The following is a 23,443-nucleotide window of genomic DNA, read 5'->3' as shown; positions in this document are numbered from 1 at the left end:
GTTGAGAATGAAATGTGGAGAAGATACCTAAGTTTCATATAAAATTTACTGTATAAAAATATCTCATTTAATTTAAGTACCAGATAGGTGTCGTATGTAATATAATTGAGAAATATTCCGCCTTTCGCGAGTATAAGAAAAGTTTTATTTATACCATAGTCATTTCGCCTTTTTCTAAAAAGTTCTGATTAAAACAAAGTTGGCGAAGTACACAAAACTGAATTGTGGACGTAATAAAACATAGAAAATAAAATATATTGTCAGTGAGGCGCAGTGCGCAAACAATTTGTCACAACGGACAGCAAATACTTGCCAAAACATAGGTAGACGAAAACATTGAATATGATGTTGCCAAAGCAGCGAAGCAAAGAATTGCGTCAGACAATCAAGTAGCTCGGCAACGTACGAGCCGAAATTCTGCTCTAAATAATACTTTTAATACTGTCACAAAACAATATATCTCAATATGATTAGTAAAACAGCGACTGCGGTAGAGAAGATATACAAACAAAACAGATAACATGAATATTATATGTGTGCCTTTTCATTGTTTTTAATTGCTCTGAAAAGAAATATTGGAGGACAAAATTACAAAAACCTAAAACTTATTATGATTATAACGAAGAGACAAAGCACAAGAAATTTCAAAAAATTACATTCAAACGAATAAAATTCGTGATGTAAGACACTTCGATATTGTTTTTAAATAAAGAAAACAAGACTTGAACTCTAAACCTTTTACTTAGCAGCCTAACACATTACATTAGGCTCGTTGTTCATCTGAACTCCTGGAGGATATAAAACATCACGCAAAATACCAATAAACACTGTTGGTAGGACTGTGAATTACTGACGTTTCGTCGAAGTACATTAGGAAATAAACAATTATCACTGTTCTTTATCGCAAAAAGGCGGTTTGTGAGAATGATACAAACACCTTCCCTTGCTATCGCCTGAATCAGGAGGCTTATTGCTTATTTGGCTTTATTAATTAATAAAATATCAAGCAACTGGTATAAAGAATGCTTTTTTCCAGAATTTCTATAAAAGAAAGTCTGCTATCAAAACATTGCTTTTGTTCAATTACTTTATTTGTGACTGGATGTTTCTAAAACTGAAGACACTCTTCCGTGCTGTGCACTGCAATCGAGCTATGGCAACGTCGTTCTCTGTTCATTGGCTGACTGTGTTTTCTGACGGCAGATGCGTAGAACAAACCTAAACTCGGCCGCCGTCGTAAATGACGCGCACTATAGTTCTGCCACAGTCCAACGCTTGCCCCGTTTTGCCAGTCGGACCACACCCATGACGTCCGACATCTATAATGAGGGGTGGCTGCCAGCCCCACGACTCCTGGACGTGGTTCCACCTTGGTCTTGAAGACACGCATCACAGTACTTCTCTAACAATTTGCAATTTTCAAAATGCTCGTGCCGAGGCTCTGGGCCGTCACAATCTGCCCTTGGACAAACTCAGATAGATCCGACGCCTTCTCTATTCTACACACAGACAGACAGCACACTCGCTGATACTATGTGCACCGATTCTGTGTCTAGCACTCATTACTCGACAGGTGACACTGTTATCGCCTGAAAGTGTTTATATCGATAGTAGGTCGATGACCATAATGTTCTGGCTGGTCAGTGTATATGGCTGATCGGTGTATATGGAGAATAACTTATAGTTAAGGCCAGAGAGGATACAAGAGGCCCTGTAACTGCAGGAAGGATGAAATGTATGTAACTGAAAAGCAGAGCTGGCGAAATGAAAATGGGGGCCACAGCAGACGCTGAAGAGTATTGCAACAAGTGACAAGGAATATGGAATGAAGATAAATACAGCAGAGGCAAATCTGATGAAAAGTAAGCAAGAAGCAAGCTCCAATTAAGAAATTGTTGGACGGGAGAAAGACAGAACTATGAAAATCCTTGCTGTACCTAGGAATTTTAATGACATGGTACGGACGCTCTACACAATAAATAAGGAGGAGAGTATCCACACACATGAAAAAAAGTTTTCCATCACCTCGGTTCCGAGAGTTCCGGAATCTGTACAGAAAACTGGAATAGATACCAACACAAAGATCATTTACGCCCTTTCCACTGCTCATGAAAACCACACATTGCATGTTGTACCACTCTACAGCGAGACCTTCAGAGGTGGTGGTACAGATTCCTGTACACACCGGTATCTCTGATACCCAGCATTGATGCAAGCCTGTATTCTTCGTAGCGTACTATCCCCAAGTTCATCAAGCCACTGGTTGGTCCACATAGTCCTCAACTGCGATTCGGCGTAGACCCCTCAGAGTGGTTGGTGGGTCGCGTCTTCCGTAAACAACCCTTTCCGATCTATCCCAGGCATGATTGATAGGATTCATGTCTAGAAAACACGCTGGCCTCTCTAGTCGAGCGATGTCGTTATCCTGAAGGAAGTCATTCACAAGATGTGGACAATGAGGGCGTGAATTGTCGTCCATGAAAACGAATGCCTCGCCAGTATGCTGCCAATGTGATTGCACAATCGGTCGGAGAATGGCATTCACGTATCGTACAGCCGTTATGGCGCCTTCCATGACCACAATCGGCGTACGTCGGCCCCACATAATGCCACCCCAAAACAGCAGGGAACCTCCACCTTGCTCCACTCGCTGGACAGTGTGTCTAAGGCGTTCAGCCTGACCGTGTTGCCTCCAAATACGTCACCGACGATTGTCTGGTTGAAGGCATATGCGACACTCATTGATGAAGAGAACGTGATGCCAGTCGTGAGCAGTCCATTTGGCGTGTTGTTGGGCCCATCTGTACGATGCAAAGATGGAGCTCGCCATGGACGTCGAGAGTGAAGTTGCGCATCATGCAGCCTGTTGTGCACACTTTGAGTCGCAACACGACGTCCTGTGGCTGCACGAAAAGCATTATTCAATACGGTGGCGTTGCTGTCAGGGTTCCTCCGAGCCATAATTCGTAGGTAGCGGTCATCCACTGCAGTAGAAGGCCTTGGGCGGCCTGAGCGAAGCATGTCATTGACAATTCCTGCCTCTCTGCATGTCCTCCACGTCCAAACCACATCGCTTTGGTTCACTCCAGGACACCTGGACACGACCCTTGTTGAGATCCGTTCCTGACACAAAGTAACAATGCGCTCGAGATCGAACCGCGGTATTGACCGTGTAGGCACGAGCCGTATACCTCCTTCATGGTGGAATGACCAGAACTGATCGTCTGCCGGACCTCCTCCGTCTAATAGGCGCTGCTCAGGCATGGTTGTTTACACCTTTGGGCGGGTTTAGTGGCATCTCTGAACAATCAAAGGGACTGCGTCTGTGATACAAAACACACTGTGAACGCTTATCTTCAGGAGTACTGGGAACTTTTTTTGATGTGAAAGAGAAAAGATGAAATAGTTATGACGTCTAGAATAATTCCAGCGGAGCTGAGGAATAGATTTGGTGAATGTTATATTTCCAGTGAGCGATACACTGGAGTGATTAACGGACAGTTAGAAAGAAAGAAGAAAGATGTTTACAAAGTTTTGAATAGTGGCTATGCTGAAGAATGCTTATGGTGCAGTGGACACACAAATTTAAGAATCATGAAATAATTCAAGAAGTAAAGCAAGAAAATTATTGGAAGTGATACGAAAGAGAAAAATTCTTGGGTGGGACAAATGCTGCGTAAAAATTGCCTGCAACAAACAATTACACAGGGAAAAGTGGAAGGAATGAGAGGAAGACGTAAGAAGAGATTTGGAATTATGGAACTTAAACATCAAGGACGATGGCTAGGACAGGACACGATGAAAAGCCTTCAGTTGAAACCAGTCATAAGACAGATGCACCGAAGAAAAAGGAAAATGAAATATTTGAATATCAATCTAACCAATTGAGTCCTCATGTCCATTTGCACTGCAGCCGCATAGAAGCCGTGTTTTTGGATAAGATATTTGAGCTGTGTATCGACTCGTGATACACCTTGTGTTTAGATTGCATCGGTTTTCCTTTTCTTCCCCTGATATGTTTGTTTGATATGTTGTCTGTCATTAAATGGCTGCTTGGTTGTCTTTTCCCTCTGCTATCGATATATGTGTTTTTGCTTCCGGGAAACTGCTGTGGAGGAAGTGAGATCTCTGACCGTTTGTAACCTCGTGTGGTGGCGCGGAAGTAGGGGCGTTGCACGCAGAGAGTGTGGTGGACACGGGAGGGCAGTGTGGCTCTCCAGCGCGAAGCAGGCGTGGTCGGTTGTACCGAGTCGCCACGTGATGTATGTCGGTTGTGTGTAACGAGCGGGTCGAGTTGGCGGAAGAGCTCCCCGCGTGTTGATTGTATACAGAATCGCCCCACGAGTAGTTGCTGTTCATTTCGCCTTGGTGGAACGTTAACAAGCATTTTTAAATCCTCCGTTTCAACACTGGAGTTCAAAAGGAGACACCTAACATAAAGGAGCGGTCACTACCCGTCAACGTTGCAGAGAAGACGTGAACTCCGGTGACAGAGCGTGTAGTCGCGTGACCGTGGCGTGTCGGGTACACTGGCGACGCGTGCGCGGTCGGATGTGTGGATCCTTGCCATCGGAGGTCGTGTACTGCCTGTTCGAGCATAACTGCAAGTTAAGTTCGTGGAAGGTTTAATCATTAAGTAATAAGTGTGCGTAACCAGCGTCTCTTCTGCCTTGTGGCCTCCGGCGACCGGGTTTCCTGTCCCTGGCACTGGTGTAATTGAAGACAGTGATCTTTTCTCCTCCTCTCGTTACTGCCCGATGGGAGGTGTAGTTTTGGCAGTTTAACTGTTTCGCTGTTCTGTCGTGGGCTATGAGTAAATTCGTGCTTCTTGTTGATTGATCATGTGGTCGCTCATTCAGGACTGGGTGGTGTAATGTTTCCTTGCACGAGGTTAGCTCTAATTCTGTCAGCAAGTTAAGCCATCTTATAACAATTTATCGCTGGCTAAAAGTCGGTGCAGTGACCAGCGTGAGAGTGGCAATTGTGTTTACGGGCGTATTTAAATTGGTCAGTATTCTGTCTAGCCTGAGCATCCCTGAGTAAGTGATTTGTAGCCGCCTTACACGGGTCCATCATATCTGTTATGTTCTAATGATATTCCAGGACAATTTTGTTTAAATTTTTTTTAAATTTCTTCAAGTTTGTAAATTCCTTTTATTGCCATTAATCGTGTGTTTGCTGAGACCTGTTTAATTTTTTAAATGGTAGTGTTGGTAGCTTCACTACCTCACAGAGTTCTGTTACTTTAGTAGCCTGTTTACTGATGTTCTTTAAATGTTTTTAAATTGTTGTATTGGTATAAATCACTTGATTGCCTTTAGCGGCGTGTTTAAAAGGCTGTTTATTGCCGTACTGCTAGTTTCTGTAAGATATGATTAAAACATTTGTGAAAATCTCAACTCGACAGTAAACTACAGGGTTATTACAAATGATTGAAGCGATTTCACAGCTCTATAATAACTTTATTATTTGAGATATTTTCACAATGCTTTGCACACACATACAAAAACTCAAAAAGTTTTTTTAGGCATTCACAAATGTTCGATATGTGCTCCTTTAGTGATTCGGCAGACGTCAAGCCGATAATCCCTCCCACACTCGGCGCAGCGTGTCCCCATCAATGAGTTCGAAACGGTAAGGCTTCTGCTTTAGCCTTTTCCATAAGATTTTCCAAACCGCCGGCTGTGGTACGTTTAGCTCCCTGCTTGCTTTATTCGTCGACTTCCGCGGGCTACGCGTGAAACTTGCCCGCACGCGTTCAACCGTTTCTTCGCTCACTGCAGGCCGACCCGTTGATTTCCTCTTACAGAGGCATCCAGAAGCTTTAAACTGCGCATACCATCGCCGAATGGAGTTAGCAGTTGGTGGATCTTTGTTGAACTTCGTCCTGAAGTGTCGTTGCACTGTTATGACTGACTGATGTGAGTGCATTTCAAGCACGACATACGCTTTCTCGTCTCCTGTCGCCATTTTGTCTCACTGCGCTCTCGAGCGCTCTGGCGGCAGAAACCTGAAGTGCGGCTTCAGCCGAACAAAACTTTATGAGTTTTTCTACGTATCTGTAGTGTGTCGTGACCATATGTCAATGAATGGAGCTACAGTGAATTTATGAAATCGCTTCAATCATTTGTAATAGCCCTGTACTAGAAATTTGGCCCCGTTTCCCAACTTGTGGTGTGGCTTGTAGTAACCGTAACCACTGTGTGTGTCAATATTTCATACGATTGCTCGTGTTCATTTAAATTCAGTTTTTCTCTGCTATCCACTATCAGTCGCTGCACTAGTAACACAATGGTTTACTGCCTACATGACTTTCTACGCGGTCCTGTCATATTAATCTGACCACCTCCTATGCTCGCGTAACATGCAATAATCACTCACAGACGCCAGATGGCAGTCCTAGCAGTGGAGGGTATATAAATTTTGTCGGATCACGTGGTAGATAGTGCAGTAGCTGTCGCAAAGAGGAAACAGAGCGATTTATCTGACGTCTATTGGTTTTTGGACTAACGGTGGAACCATTCCCCAGACGGCTTAGTCTGTAAAACGTTCGCATGCCACCGTGGTTGAAGTATGCCGTGCATGTTCAAATGGCACTGTCTAAAATCAGCACCAAGGCAACTGTGGTGAACCACGGAGAAAAGCGATTGCATGGGGTACGAAGGTTATAATGCGAACAGGCAAACAGACATGCTACACTTGGGCAACTGACCGCCGACATGAAGCACGGGGCTACCAACAATGCCTCCTCAACGCCTGTTCAGTGAACACTGCTGCGTACGGACCTCCGCAGCAGAAGCGTTCTTCATACACTACTGGCCATTAAAATTGCTACACCACGAAGGTGACGTGCTACAGACGCGAAATTTAACCGACAGGAAGAAGATGCTGTGATATGCAAATGATTAGCTTTTCAGAGCATTAACACAAGGTTGGCGCCGGTGGCGACACCTACAACGAGCTGACATGAGGAAAGTTTCCAACCGATTTCTCATACACATACAGCAGTTGACCACCGTTGCCTGGTGAAACGTTGTTCTGATGCCTCGTGTAAGGAGGAGGAATGCGTACCATCACGTTTCCGACTTTGATAAAAGTCGGATGGTAGCCTATCGCGATTGCGGTTTATCGTATCGCGACATTGCTGCTCGCGTTGGTCGAGATCCAATGACTGTTAGCAGAATATGGAATCGGTGGGTTCAGGAGGGTAATACGGAACGCCGTGCTGGATCCAAACGGCCTCGTACCACTCTCAGTCGAGATGACAGACATCTTATCCGCATGGCTGTAACGGATCGTGCAGCCACGTCTCGATCCCTGAGTCAACAGATGGGGACGTTTGCAAGACAATAACCATCTGCACGAACATTTAGACGACGTTTGCAGCAGCACGGACTATCAACTCGGAGACCATGGTTGTGGTTACCCTTGACGCTGCATCACAGACAGGAGGGCCTGCAATGGTGTGCTCGACGACGAACCTGGGTGCACGAGTGGCAAAACGTCATTTTTTCGGATCAATCCAGGTTCCATTTACAGCATCGTGATGGTCGCATCTGTGTTTGCCGACATCGCGGTAAACGCACATTGGAAGCGTGTATTCGTCATCGTCATACTGGCGTCTCAGCCGGCGTGATGGTATCGGCTGCCATTGGCTACACATCTCGGTCACCTCTTGTTCGCATTGACGGCACTTTGAACAGTGGACGTTACCTTTCAGATGTGTTACGACCCCTGGCTCTACCCTTCATTTGATCCCTGGGAAACCCTACTTTTCAGCAAGATATTGCACCACTGCATGTTGCAGGTCCTGTACGGTCCTTTCTGGATACAGAAAATGTTCGACTGCCGCCCTGTCCAGCACATTCTCCAGATCTCTCACCAATTGAAAACGTCTGGTCAATGGTGGCCGAGCAACTGGCTCGTCACAATGCACGAGTCACTACTCTTGATGAACTGTGGTATCGTGTTGAAGCTGCATGGGCAGCCATCCAAGCTCTGTCCGACTCAATGCACAGGCGTATCAAGGCCGTTATTACGGCCAGAGGTGGTTGTGCTGGGTACTGATTTCTCAGGATCTATGCACCGAAATTGCGTCAAAATGTAAATATGTGTCAGTTCTAGTATAATATATTTGTCCAATGAATACCCGTTTATCATCTGCATATCTTCTTGGTGTAGCAATTTTAATGGCCAGTAATGTATACCCACGGTGACTGCAGTTGGCCGGCTGGAATCTACACGCCAGTATCGAAACTGGACGTCCGTTGAATGGCGACACATGACCTTTTCTGATTAATCACTCTTCAAGCTCCATGGGACAGATGGATGTTGTTGTGTACGGTGTGAACCGGCCAAAAACAAACTCCCTGCATCACGGGAGGGAGCGTTACGATGTGGAGAATATTTCCTTGGCACCCCAGGGTGATCCCGTCATTCTAGAAGCCACAGTGGATCAACACAAGTATGCATCTATCCGAGCGGACCATGTCCACCCCTGTCCTCGGCGCTATGGCGTCCACCATCAGGACAACGCAACATGGCACACAGCTCGCAGTGTACATACGGCTACATCTACATCTACATACATACTCCGCAATCTACCATACGGTGCTTGGCGCAGGGTACCTCGTACCACAACTAGCATCTTATCTTCCTGTTCCACTCCCAAACAGAACGAGGGAAAAATGACTGTCTATATGCCTCTGTACGACCCCTAATCTCTCTTATCTTATCTTTGTGGTCTTTCCGCGAAATGTAAGTTGGCGGCAGTAAAATTGTACTGCAGTCAGCCTCAATTGCTGGTTCTCAAAATTTCCTCAGTAGCGATTCACGAAAAGAACGCCTCCTTTCTTCCAGAGACTTCCACCCGAGTTCCTGAAGCATTTCCGTAACACTCGCGTGATGATCAAACCTACCAGTAACAAATCTAGCAGCCCGCCTCTGAATTGCTTCTTTGCCCTCCCTCAATCCAACCTGATAGGGATCCCAAACGCTCGAGCAGTACTCAAGAATAGGTCGTATTAGTGTTTTATAAGCGGTCTCCTTTACAGATGAACCACATCTTCCCAAAATTCTACCAATGAACCGAAGACGACTATCCGCCTTCCCCACAACTGCCATTACAAGCTTGTCCCACTTCATAACACTCTGCAATGTTACGCCCAAATATTTAATCGACGTGACTGTGTCAAGCGCTGCACTACTAATGGAGCATTCAAACATTACAGGATTCTTTTTCCTATTCATCTGCATTAATTTACATTTATCTATATTTAGAGTTAGCTGCCATTCTTTACACCAATCACAAATCCTGACCAAGTCATCTTGTATCCTCCTACAGTCACTCAATGACGACACCTTCCCGTACACCACAGCATCATCAGCAAACAGCCGCACATTGTTATCAACCCTATCCAAAAGATCATTTATGTAGATATAAAACAACAGCGGACCTACCACACTTCCCTGGGGCACTCCAGATGATACCCTCACCTCTGATGAACACTCACCATCGAGGACAACGTACTGGGTTCTATTACTTAAGAAGTCTTCGAGCCACTCACATACTTGGAAACCAATCCCATATGCAAGTACCTTAGTTAGAAGTCTGCAGTGGGGCACCGAGTCAAACGCTTTCCGGAAGTCAAGGAATATGGCATCCGTCTGATACCCTTCATCCATGGTTCGCAAGATATCATGTGAAAAAAGGGCGAGTTGCGTTTCGCAGGAGCGATGCTTTCTAATGCCGTGGATCGAAAAGCACAAGGATGAGTTTACCGTACTCCCCTAGCCACCAAACTTCCCGGATTTAAACGCAGTCGAAAAACTATGGGACCATTTTTATCGGGCAGTTGGCGCCGAGGATCGTCATCCGCGAAACCTAGCGCAGATGGCCACGGGTCTGGAGTCGGCATGGCTACACATCCATGTCGGTACCTTCCGAAACCTCATTCACTCTCTTACCTGAAGTCTCGCAGCGGTCCACGCTGTAAAAGGTGGTTATTCAGGCTTTTGACTGGTCGCCACATTAACGTGACTGGACCCTGTACAACATCTAAATGATTTTGGACAATATATGGCCTATAGCAAAGATGTGACAGGCTCCCGGGGTCCTCATAGTGCCCAGTAACACACTGAGACGTCATGTCTAACATTAATCTACATCTGCATCTCCATGGTTACTCTGCAATTCATTCTTAAGTGCTTGGCAGAGGGTTCATCGAACCATTTTCATACTACTTCTCTATCATTCCACTCTCGAATGGCGCATGGGAAAAAGGAACACCTAAATCTTTCCGTTCGAGTTCTGATTTATTTTATTATGATGATCATTTTTCTCCCTACGTAGGTGGGTGTCAACAAAACATTTTCGCATTCGGAAGAGAAAGTTGGTGACTGAAATTTCGTAAATAGATCTCGCCGCAAAGAAAACCGCCTTTGTTTCAGTGACTGCTACCCCAACTAGCGTATCACATCAGTGACACTCGCACCCGTATTGCGCGATAACACGAAACGGGCTGCCCTTTTTTGCTCTTTTTCGGTGTCCTCCGTCAGTCCTACCTGGTAAGGATCCCACACCGCGCAGCAATATTCTAACAGAGGACGAACGAGTGGAATGTAGGCTGTCTCTTTAATGTGTTTGTCGCATCTTCTAAGTGTTCTGCCAACAAAGCGCAGTCTCTGATTTGCCTTCCCCACAATATTATCTATGTTGTATTTCGAATTTAAGTTGCTCGTAATTGTACTTCCTAGGTATTTAGTCGAATTGTCAGCCCCTATATTTGTGTGATTTATCGTGTATCCAAAATTTATCGGATTTCTTTTAGTACCCATCTGGACGACCTCACACTTTTCTTTGTTTAGTGCCAATTGCTTCGCACCATACAGAAACTCTTTCTAGATCATTTTGTAATTGGAATTGATCGTCTGATGATTTTACTAGACGCTAAATTACAGTGCCATCTGCAAAAAATCTAAGGGGGCTGCTCTGATTATCACCTAGATCATTTATGTAAATCAGGAACAGCAGAGGGCCTATGACACTATCTTGCGGAACGCCAGATATCACTTCTGTTCTACTCGATGATTTACTGTCCATCACTACGAACTGTGACGTCTCTGAGAGGTCAGAGGTACCACCGTTAACTTTTACAAAGCTCCATATGGTACCAATGTTGTTTTCTCTTTTTGTTAGAATAAAATGAGCAATCATCATCTTCATACCACATACCACGATCACTCAAGTTTTTACTTCTCGTCGACCACAGCCTCCTTGGAGGCGGCACGCAAACTCACATTTGGGAAGGATATGGAAGAAAATTAGCTGTGTCCTTTTGAAACGATCCAACCTCACAGTAGGCTTAAGGGATTCAGAAAAGCCGCAGAAAAACCTGACCAGATGGGCATTTGAACCGTCTCTCCTGAACGCGAGTCTTAAATCGCCTCGCTACGAAAACAAGCGAGCCACTCATTCGAATATTGCTCACTACATATACCATAAGAACTGGCTTCTTGAGTGAAACCCCTAAGATTAGCAGTTCACGCCACAGAGAAACGCGGTCAGTAGAGACAGAGCTGAGACTGAACTGTAAAGAGCAAAAAACAAAAACGGCCGCAAAGCACTCTCGAATTACCTCAGCTGCGTCAGTTAAGATACTGGCAATCTGAATTTGGACAGCTGGAGACAGATTTGAACACCACTTCTCACTGTGCCTTGATCGCTGTACCACATCACTCGTTAGTTGGGCAGATCTACTGTTTCCTGTGGAATCAATATCACAGAGGTGACTGGTTCGTTTTACAGAGATGGATCGCGGAAAACGATCACTTTACTGCCATAGAAATTCCTTGTCCCTGAAGTGTCGCAAACGCTAAATCTCACGTTGTTCACTGGAATCACTCAACAGAGGAAAGTCCACTGGACCTGACGGGATACCAGTTAGAGTCTACACAGAGTACGCGAAAGAACTTGGCCCCCTTCTAACAGCCGTGTACCGCAAGTCTCTAGAGGAACGGAAGGTTCCAAATGATTGGAAAAGAGCACAGGTAGTCCCAGTCTTCAGGAAGGGCCGTCGAGCAGATGCGAAAACTATAGACAGATCTGTTGTAGAATTTTAGAACATGTTTTTTGCTCGTGTATCATGTCGTTTCTGGAAACCCAGAATCTACTCTGTAGGAATCAACATGGATTCCGGAAACAGCGATCGTGTGAGACCCAACCCGCTTTATTTGTTCGTGAGACCCAGAAAATATTAGATACAGGCTCCCAGGTAGATGCTATTTTCCATGACTTCCCGAAGGCGTTCGATACAGTTCCGCACTGTCGCCTGATAAACATAGTAAGAGCCTACGGAATATCAGACCAGCTGTGTGGCTGGATTGAAGAGTTTTTAGGAAACAGAACACACCATGTTGTTCTCAATGGAGAGACGTCTACAGACGCTAATGTAACCTCTGGCGTGCCACAGGGGAGTGTTATGGGACTATTTCTTTTCACAATGTATATAAATGACCTAGTAGATAGTGTCGGAAGTTCCATGCGGCTTTTCGCGGATGATGCTGTAGTATACAGAGAAGTTGCAGCATTGGAAAATTGCAGCGAAATGCAGGACGATCTGCAGCGGATAGGCACTTGGTGCAGGAAGTGGCAACTGACCCTTAACATAGACAAATGTAATGTATTGCGAATACATAGAAAGAAGGATCCTTTATTGTATGATTACATGATAGCGGAACAAACACTGGTAGCAGTTACTTCTGTAAAATATCTGGGAGTATGCGTGCGGAACGATTTGAAGTGGAATGATCATATAAAATTAATTGTTGGTAAGGCGCGTGCCAGGTTGAGATTCATTGGGAGAGTCCTTAGAAAATGTAGTCCATCAACAAAGGAGGTGGCTTACAAAACACTCGTTCGACCTATACTTGAGTATTGCTCATCTGTGTGGGATCCGTACCAGTTCGGGTTCACAGAGGAGATAGAGAAGATCCAAAGAAGAGCGGCGCGTTTCGTCACAGGGTTATTTGGTAAGCGTGATAGCGTTACGGAGAATTTTAGCAAACTCAAGTGGCAGACTCTGCAAGAGAGGCGCTCTGCATCGCGGTGTAGCTTGCTGTCCAGGTTCCGAGAGGGTGCGTTTCTGGATGAGGTACCGAATATATCGCTTCCCCCTACTTATACCTCCCGAGGAGATCACGAACGTAAAATCAGAGAGATTCGAGCGCGCACGGAGGCTTCCGGCAGTCGTTCTTCCCGCGAACCGTACGCGACTGGAACAGGAAAGGGAGGTAATGACAGTGGCACGTAAAGTGCCCTCCGCCACACACCGTTGTGTGGCTTGCGGAGAATAAATGTAAATGTAGATGTAGAAGCCACTAAGACAAATTTCAAGTATTTGCCAGAAAGATAGATCTCGTGAATCTGGTCGTCTTTTTGTATTTAGTACTCACTCAGTTGACATCTGCAACAGTCTAGCCCGCTCCTCGAAGAACGACATCCTGTAAAACATTAGAAGTAGCATTATTAGTAACAAAACTAGTCCGTTTACGTCTGCTGCTTTCGCAGCTCTTATAGAACAGCTCAAAATGTGTGAATTGTGATATAATATGAGATAAGCTATCTTCAGTGGGAAGCGTGGTATGAACACTCCAGTTCTTGACTAGGCAGATTCCTAAGGAAGTGGTGTGTCCTCGCATCCGTCTGATTTTCGAACTGATTCACCCAATCAGTTATATGAGAACAACACATTTTAATGCGTACACCGAACCACAGAGAAAGTTGGCATTTTTCATGTCAATAAATCATCGCCAAAAATTATGAGAGGCAAATATTGCACGTAAAATTAAAAAAACATTCACTCTGCTACTATAAAATGTGCCACAATTAAAATTCACGCACAGTTTTATTGTTGCAGTTTTCAGTGTGAAGACTAGTTTAACGCAGACTCTCAACACTTATCTATTCTGTGTATTGCCCGCCTCACACGGAGTAAAGCCTAGTTTACACGACGACATTACTCGTTACGTGGAATGAGTTGCACGCCAAATGGTTTCATATTTGACTGCCGACACGGCGAAACCAGTATACACTTCAGTTTCGTCGTTTTGTGGGTTCCTGAGTCATGTCTGAAACGAAAGTTTTGGCAGCTGCCCGTCGCACGAGTTGTGATGGAGTTAAAGCTTTTTGCGTGGAATCGCCGCATAAGAAAAAAATAAGAAACGTGTTTCGATTCGTGACAGGATGAAGAAAAGACTTGAGCTCGGTTGCTCTGCATTCTTGCTGAAATAATTTGTAATGTAAGAACCAAAAAGTTCTTTTAATTATCTTAGAATGTCACCAGAACTGTTCACGTTTCTTCTAGACTTAGTTTTGAGATAAGGAATAAAGGTACTGTAATTCATCAAGCACTACGCTAGAACTGAAATTACATGTCAATTGCGTGCATTACAATCGAGAACACTCGACGTGCTATAAGATGCGGATTTGGCTGGCGATGACACTGTTTCATTAACAACAATGATTATTAACATTAACAGTAATAATTATTAACATTGGCAGCAGTAATTATTCGAACAGGCCGCATTAAGAAGAGAATGGCTTGCAAACTACTGTCTTGAAGATAGATCTGAACAGGGCAATATTTCAAAATTCAAACATGTGGGAATGGGGAGCACTGCTGCGACGTTTTTCCGTGTCACACTTGATGCATCTCATCATTCGAGAGAACTCTTACATATTAGCTTCTTTATGCAGTTCGAAGATAATTGTTCAGATTTAGGTGACTTGTTAAACAGATGATATCAACAATAATGTAATAACTACAATGTTGTGTAATGGTCATATTTGATCTAAATACAGGTGTAAATTCTTGCTTTCAACAATTCAATAACTTTATCACATTTGTTGTTGCGGATAGTTCTAAAGACCAAATTACTGTCTAATGTTACCTTATTTCTGAACATGACTATATATATATATATATATATATATATATATATATATATATATATATATATATATATATGTGTGTGTGTGTGTGTGTGTGTGTGTGTGTGTGTGTGTGTGTGTAATTCTGCTCATTATATATATATATATATATATATATATATATATATATGTGTGTGTGTGTGTGTGTAATTCTGCTCATTAATCATTTAGTAGTGTGGCTGAAGGTTGTAAGTATTCATAAAGCTATTACAGTCTCAAACTAGCTCACCAAGCAGAACTGTTTATAGGAATCCAGGCAACAGTCAGTTTGTGACGTCATGAGAGCACCTCCTAAGATTGCAGAGTCGCGTGGACGTACGTTATGGACATTTATTCAGTACTAAGCCCTACAATTTGTCTTATTTTTATCCTTCTCCTTTTCTGCCAAACTTGTTTTTGTGCTTTTGAGTTTCTATCGCCTCACTGTATATCCTAGCACCGCAATGATTTGATCTTGATAAAACCAAGATATTAGAGAATCGAATATGGTGGTTTCCTGGTCCCAGTGCACGTTCCCCTCTTGCCGATATATAGTTGTTGCCCAAATGACTGCCGTCCGCTGTGATCGAGCGGTTCTAGGTGCTTCAGTCCGGAACCGCGCTGCTTCTACAGTCGCAGGTTGAAATCCTTCCTCGGCCATGGATGTGTGTGATGTCCTTAGGTTAGTTAGGTTTAAGTAGTTCTATGTCTAGGGGACTTATGACCTCAGTCCCATAGTGCTTAGAGCCATTTGAACCATTTTGAACCCAAATGACTATTGCTCTTGTGTTTCTTAATGTTGGTGAAACTATTGGCTATTTCTTACTTCGGAGAAATTTGCAAAATCCACTATGTAAACTCCCACAGAGCTGCGTCTATGAAGATGCGGATGATATCTACCCAGATTAGCCTTCTGCGATGTCATGGAGGGCAAAATGAAGTGTATTTTGTTTCCTAATCTTAGTGGACAGAAACAGAGTTTGTAATGCTGAACTGAAGTCAGACAAGACAACACAGCTGAGCAATTAGAGGGGGGAGTCACAGCTGATGTCATGGAAAAGATATAGTTACTGCAGAAAACAGTGCACTGTACTATCTTTCCCAGAATAGTTTAGGGCCATACGTGTTAACAAGAGCCACGAAGGATGTTTTCAGCGATAGAGACGATAGAGAGAGTAGAATGGTTTATTTTGAAGAGTTAATTGTAGACGATAGTATACACGTGGCTACGATACTTCATTTATTTTTTGATGTTGGGCTAAACCTTATGAAACTGCGAGGAACATAGCTTGTGTTTATAACCATACTTAACGTTTATATTTTTTTACCGTTAGAGTTATTTGAATTTTCCGATATGGCAGTCCAAACTGTCACTGAGGAAGTGAAACATGAACCAGCTTGTGGGAGGGGGCGAGGGGGGGGGGGGGGAGGAGGGAGATGGCGGTTCAGGACTAAATCAAAGTGTGGACAGTGTTTTATCAGGGAATGAGAGCATACTAGAATAAATGCTTAAAGGAAGACTAAACTGATGTCTGAAACAGAACATAGACTAACAAGGGGAGGCCGCCAATTGTGAAATTCAGATTCGATTCATACTGCGCATAATAAAAGCTCATGGCCAGAGGACAGTTAAAAGAAACCGTTGCGGTGAAATACTCTCTACGATTTATAATGTTCCACAGCGTCGTGGTGCAGCGGTAAGCGCTCTGGTTTGTAATCCGAAGGTCGCCGGGTCGAATCTCGCACCATGCAACTTTTTTTTTTTTTTAGTGATTGTTTTTTGTAATTCAAATGTGTATATATATATAATTCCCGGCAATCAGTTGCAACAATTATGCATATAATAAGTTGTTGAATGTCGTTTGTTGTGGAAAAACTAGCGACTTCGAACATCATTATGTTTTCCGCAAACAAAGTTGTATTTCACAAATGTTATTAATTGTCTTCATAATGTTAACCACGTATAGTTAACGGAAACGAATACGTATAGCGTAAGTCAAACGTTCGAATTAGAATAGAGACGCCACGAACACAAATTCGCTGTGGCAGGTATGAAATATAAACTCCGTTACTCGCTCGTTACACTTGAAGGACAGATGTTGAATGGGCCGAAACGAGCCGCCGCATAACAGCGTAGTTACCTGCTAACTTCGAAAGAAGGTAGATGCGGTCCCTAGCGCAACTTATAACATCGTCGAAAATCAATGCGGACGGGAGAGCTTTGGTACACCCTGTTAAAAAAACGGAAAAATGGAGGCTGTACAATTGGAGAGCGATCCGCCTTCACCAACATGCATTATATATATATATATATATATATATATATATATATATATATATATATATATATATATTTGAATTACAAAAAACTAATAATAAAAAAAATTGCATGGCGCGAGATTCGATCCGGCGACCTTCGGATAACGAACCCAAGCGCTTACCGCTGCGCCACGACGCTGTGGAAAGTTTTTAATCGTAGAGAGTATTTCACCGCAACGGTTTCTTTTAACTGTCGATTTTCTCGACAACGGCTGAGAAGTGCATCTTGGTGCTTTGCCACATTACACCTCTGGCCATGAGCTTTTATTATGCGCGGTATGAATCGAATCTGAATTTCACAATTGGCGGCCTCCCCTTGTAAGAGCTGAAATTTCAGGAGATATTTGTCATATAGGTAACAAAATTTCAAAATAACTCCCCGAATTGATAACAACACCTCGGTAGCAGATAAGATTTCATAAGAGCTTTGCAAAACAGATAGAAAGTTCTCAAAAACACATAACAAAACAATCAGCAAAGTGAGTGCTGAGATATCTCATTCTACTAGTGGGCTGAGTTGTCAAGTAGCAGCTGTAATTGACAAAGAAGGTAGTCATACCGAGAGGGTGAAGAATGTAGGAACAGAGTGACTTCCACAGATTCCAAGCTGAAATCGTTAGGACTGAAGGTGAGTGAGGCGAAGTCTGACCTCAGAGATGGAATTTTAAATGTCCATTTACAGTTAAATGACAAATCCAAATTGTTAAAAGTAATAACAATGTCCACATTAAAGTTATGATAAGAATAATGAATAAGTGGCAAAGTTTCTGATACTGATGATCAGTGCAGAAGTAATATAAAAAATTTGAAAGAGAACTTGGTTAATGTCCAAAAGCAATAGCAACAATTACAAGAGAACTATGCTACGGAGATCAGAGGGGAGGTATGAAATAATTTTGAAAACTTCGTTGATACTCGAGAGGAATTCCGCCTTATACAAACGCCTTTGTAGTTTTGTTTTAACCCAGATGTTTCAGTAATTTTTGTGCTCTGTGCAGTGCGTTTGTTTATTTTCCTTTGGCAAAATTGTTACATATTAACCTTTAAAGAGACTTTTCGTGCAAAATACTCACTTTTGTAGAGTGAGCGACTATTGTCGAATGCTTTTACATTCGTTTGCATACAGTACAGATCTGAGACATGTATAACTGAGTTGAGGCATTCTATTTTGTTTACGATGTGTCTAAGTTTTCTAGTTAAATAGTACAATTGGAAATAAAGTGGATGTATCCATTAGTATACATCCACAGACGGAGCTACTGACTATTTATGCTAGAAGCTTCAGGATTCTACACTATCTATAGTTTGTCATCTGTAAACAGCAGAACGTTATTTTATTTTTCTATTTATTATACAGGGTGATTCAAAAAGAATACCACAACTTTAAAAATGTGTATTTAATGAAAGAAACATAATATAACCTTCTGTTATACATCATTACAAAGAGTATTTAAAAAGGTTTTTTTTCCTCAAAAACAAGTTCAGAGATGTTCAATATGGCCCCCTCCAGACACACGAGCAATATCAACCCGATACTCCAACTCGTTCCACACTCTCTGTAGCATATCAGGTGTAACATTTTGGATAGCTGCTGTTATTTCTCGTTTCAAATCATCAATGGTGGCTGGGAGAGGTGGCCGAAACACCATATCCTTAACATACCCCCATAAGAAAAAATCGCAGGGGGTAAGATCAGGGCTTCTTGGAGGCCAGTGATGACGTGCTCTATCACGGGCTGCCTGGCGGCCGATCCATCGCCTCGGGTAGTTGACGTTCAGGTTTCATAACTAACCTTTTTCGTAGGACTCTCCATACAGTTGATTGTGGAATTTGCAGCTCTCTGCTAGCTCTGCGAGTCGATTTTCCTGGGCTGCGAACAAATGCTTGCTGGATGCGTGCTACATTTTCATCACTCGTTCTCGGCCGTCCAGAACTTTTCCCTTTGCACAAACACCCATTCTCTGTAAACTGTTTATACCAACGTTTAATACACCACCTATCAGGAGGTTTAACACCATACTTCGTTCGAAATGCACGCTGAACAACTGTCGTCGATTCACTTCTGCCGTACTCAATAACACAAAAAGCTTTCTGTTGAGCGGTCGCCATCTTAGCATCAACTGACGCTGACGCCTAGTCAACAGCGCCTCAAGCGAACAAATGTACAACTAAATGAAACTTTATAGCTCCCTTAATTCGCCGACAGATAGTGCTTAGCTCTGCCTTTTGTCGTTGCAGAGTTTTAAATTCCTAAAGTTGTGGTATTCTTTTTGAATCACCCTGCACTTTTTCGATCGCGAATCACTTTGTATCGTGTTGTCTGGGTGAAAATAAAACTACGAACGTGTCATATGTAAGGCTGAATTCCACTCCAATTTTCTTAGCAAGCACAGAAATAAGAAGAACTGCAACATTCGCAAGACGATTATTGGATGAAATTGTTAGTTCGCTTTAGTCACTCTTTTGATGAGTTAACACAGGCAGATGTGTTAAAGAGGAGATTACCTGAATAAATGCAGTGGGGATCAGTTAATGGGACAGGTGAATCAAGTTAACAATTTCTGAAATATGAGCACAAACTGGATCTGTTATTTGATAGAACAAAAAAAATTGGGCTTTTGGAGACGAAATTGGGGTATGGCAAACTGTAAAAGATAATGCGCTATGTCATAAGCTCACGAGCTCGATGGAGTAGTTCGAGGAACACAGTGGCGAGTTCCAATTGGTGTGCTGGCCCCCAAACTAGTCAGATCTGAACCCGGTCGAACACATCTGGGATGTGATTGATCGTGGTGTCAGAGCTCATCGCCCCACCCACGAATTTAGGGGACTAGGTGACTTGTGCGAAAATGGGGTGCCGATTCCCTCCAGCGATCTACCAAGGTATCATTGCTTCCATGCCACGACGTGTCGCCTCATCCGTGCCAAAGATGGACATACCGGCTATTAGGTAGATGGTCATAATGTTCTGGTTGATCAGACTGTGTGCCATCGAATGAAGAAAGAGAACAGTATCCTGTATGTTGAAGTTGTTAGATGCAGTCGGGGTTGTGAAGAAGATAATGTTATCTAAAGTCCGTTGTGTTGGAAATGACAAAATCTCCTCGTGAATCATATAGCAGTGGAGCTTCACGCCCTTTAACTACTGAACAAATCATACTGTATGTAATAAAAGATGTTACAATGGGGCAATTAAAAGGTTGATTTATAAAATTTCGATTATATTTGGTTTCTGGACATTAGATCGTGGCTCAAGGCGTATTTCTCTGCCTAACGTTTCGTCTTACAATGCTGGACACATCGTCAGATGTTACAATCTCATAAAAGCTATAGAAACCGAACTTTTTATACGCATCCAGGCAACAGTTGATCCATGACGTCATTAGACCACTACCTAAGATCACAGAATCATGTCGATTTGTGTTATCCGATCTTAAGGAAACGAAATAGAGAAACGAATATGGCACTTCCCAGATCAATTTGCGTGATGTGCTGCTGCCGATTTAACCGTGTTACTCAGACGACAGTTCCTCTTGTGTTCCTTAAAACTGATGCAACTATTGGTCACGTCTTACACTCCTGGAAATTGAAATAAGAACACCGTGAATTCATTGTTCCAGGAAGGGGAAACTTTATTGACACATTCCTGGGGTCAGATACATCACATGATCACACTGACAGAACCACAGGCACATAGACACAGGCAACAGAGCATGCACAATGTCGGCACTAGTACAGTGTATATCCACCTTTCGCAGCATTGCAGGCTGCTATTCTCCCATGGAGACGATCGTAGAGATGCTGGATGTAGTCCTGTGGAACGGCTTGCCATGCCATTTCCACCTGGCGCCTCAGTTGGACCAGCGTTCGTGCTGGACGTGCAGACCGCGTGAGACGACGCTTCATCCAGTCCCAAACATGCTCAATTGGGGGACAGATCCGGAGATCTTGCTGGCCAGGGTAGTTGACTTACACCTTCTAGAGCACGTTGGGTGGCACGGGATACATGCGGACGTGCATTGTCCTGTTGGAACAGCAAGTTCCCTTGCCGGTCTAGGAATGGTAGAACGATGGGTTCGATGACGGTTTGGATGTACCGTGCACTATTCAGTGTCCCCTCGACGATCACCAGTGGTGTACGGCCAGTGTAGGAGATCGCTCCCCACACCATGATGCCGGGTGTTGGCCCTGTGTGCCTCGGTCGTATGCAGTCCTGATTGTGGCGCTCACCTGCACGGCGCCAAACACACATACGACCATCATTGGCACCAAGGCAGAAGCGACTCTCATCGCTGAAGACGACACGTCTCCATTCGTCCCTCCATTCACGCCTGTCGCGACACCACTGGAGGCGGGCTGCACGATGTTGGGGCGTGAGCGGAAGACGACCTAACGGTGTGCGGGACCGTAGCCCAGCTTCATGGAGACGGTTGCGAATGGTCCTCGCCGATACCCCAGGAGCAACAGTGTCCCTAATTTGCTGGGAAGTGGCGGTGCGGCCCCCTACGGCACTGCGTAGGATCCTACGGTCTTGGCGTGCATCCGTGCGTCGCTGCGGTCCGGTCCCAGGTCGACGGGCACGTGCACCTTCCGCCGACCACTGGCGACAACATCGATGTACTGTGGAGACCTCACGCCCCACGTGTTGAGCAATTCGGCGGTACGTCCACCCGGCCTCCCGCATGCCCACTATACGCCCTCGCTCAAAGTCCGTCAACTGCACATACGGTTCACGTCCACGCTGTCGCGGCATGCTACCAGTGTTAAAGACTGCGATTGAGCTCCGTATGCCACGGCAAACTGGCTGACACTGACGGCGGCGGTGCACAAATGCTGCGCAGCTAGCGCCATTCGACGGCCAACACCGCGGTTCCTGGTGTGTCCGCTGTGCCGTGCGTGTGATCATTGCTTGTACAGCCCTCTCGCAGTGTCCGGAGCAAGTATGGTGGGTCTGACACACCGGTGTCAATGTGTTCTTTTTTCCATTTCCAGGAGTGTACACCGTTTCGATTTCTATAAGATAGTCAAAAAGAAAGTTAAGTATAATTTGCTATCTGATTTTGTTTGACAGAAACGTAGCTTGTAGTGATGAAATCACATCAGGCGTGATGAGACATTCTAATTCCAGCCCAGAATTCGAGGGGTAGGTCACATAATTGTACGCTTGTGGGACCCAGTAAGCTAACAACGCCGATTACATGATTCCGCCAGTAAAAACTCTGCTGCTACGGATTTGGAGACACTCTTTGATCACATATACCTGAATCATAGAAACAGTTAGAACAGTTCAATAGCAGGAAACCAAATGTTCTGGATGTCGCGTGGAGTATGCCGCAAGGTGTTGTGTTCGAACATCTCCTGTTCATACTTATTTTATGCAGTATAAGTCCACACTATACACATGTGACAACACATTTCTTCCAGCTGGAAAGACTTAGCAGCATTCAAGCGCCATCAAAGTAAAGATCGTCTCCGAGCGTCAGTGCACGTTACGGAACCAAAGAACTGCGGGTTAATCATGAAAAAATTGCAAGAAATTTCTTCACATTGTGAATGAAACAATCACAGTGACCATGTTTCTGCTAACCGTCTTGGCATCCATCACAACTCAAAATTTTCATGAATATCTATGAACAAAGTTAGCATGTGTTACATAAAAAATTAATTAACATAGGTCTAGTGTCAATAATAATCTGCTGTTCCCACTATGCCATTTTGCACAACCACTGATTTATCGGTTTCGGTATGAGGCAGTTCCTCTGAAGCAACAAAAAAAAAAAAATCTTATTAAAATGTTATTTGGCAAAAGAAAGGCAAGCAGATACAAATGGCTCTGAGCACTATGGGACTTAACTCCAGAGGTCATCAGTCCCCTAGAACTTAGAACTACTTAAACCTAACTAACCTACGGATATCACACACATACATGCCCGAGGCAGGATTCGAGCCTGCGACCGTAGCGGTCGCGCGGTTCCACACTGTAGCGCCTAGAACCGGCCACTCCGGCTGGCAAAGCAGATACACTTGTGGCTTCAAAAGCAAAGAGTCTTGTAGACTACCTTTTTTTACTAAACTGACTGTTACGTCCCTCTTTATCTTAAATTATTTAATAACAACAAAATAAACCAAAAGAATCATAAAGTTTGATAGTCATCA

The 23,443-nt window shown here is 43.9% G+C and overlaps 1 protein-coding gene across 1 annotated transcript in view; it reads right to left on the bottom strand.

Annotated features, from left to right (window-relative positions):
• Positions 1-23,443, bottom strand: part of LOC126209969 (uncharacterized) — a 36,909-nt gene that overhangs the window by 12,128 nt on the left and 1,338 nt on the right. The window contains exon 2 of the mRNA XM_049939081.1: positions 13,453-13,500. Within this exon, the coding sequence (XP_049795038.1) occupies positions 13,453-13,500 (48 nt within the window). The remainder of the gene's footprint in view (positions 1-13,452; positions 13,501-23,443) is intronic.

Source organism: Schistocerca nitens, chromosome 10, assembly GCF_023898315.1.
Source record: "Schistocerca nitens isolate TAMUIC-IGC-003100 chromosome 10, iqSchNite1.1, whole genome shotgun sequence".
Taxonomy (NCBI): Eukaryota; Metazoa; Arthropoda; class Insecta; order Orthoptera; family Acrididae; genus Schistocerca; species Schistocerca nitens.
Note: the sequence above shows the minus strand (reverse complement) of the source record. Positions and strands in the feature narration are given on the sequence as shown.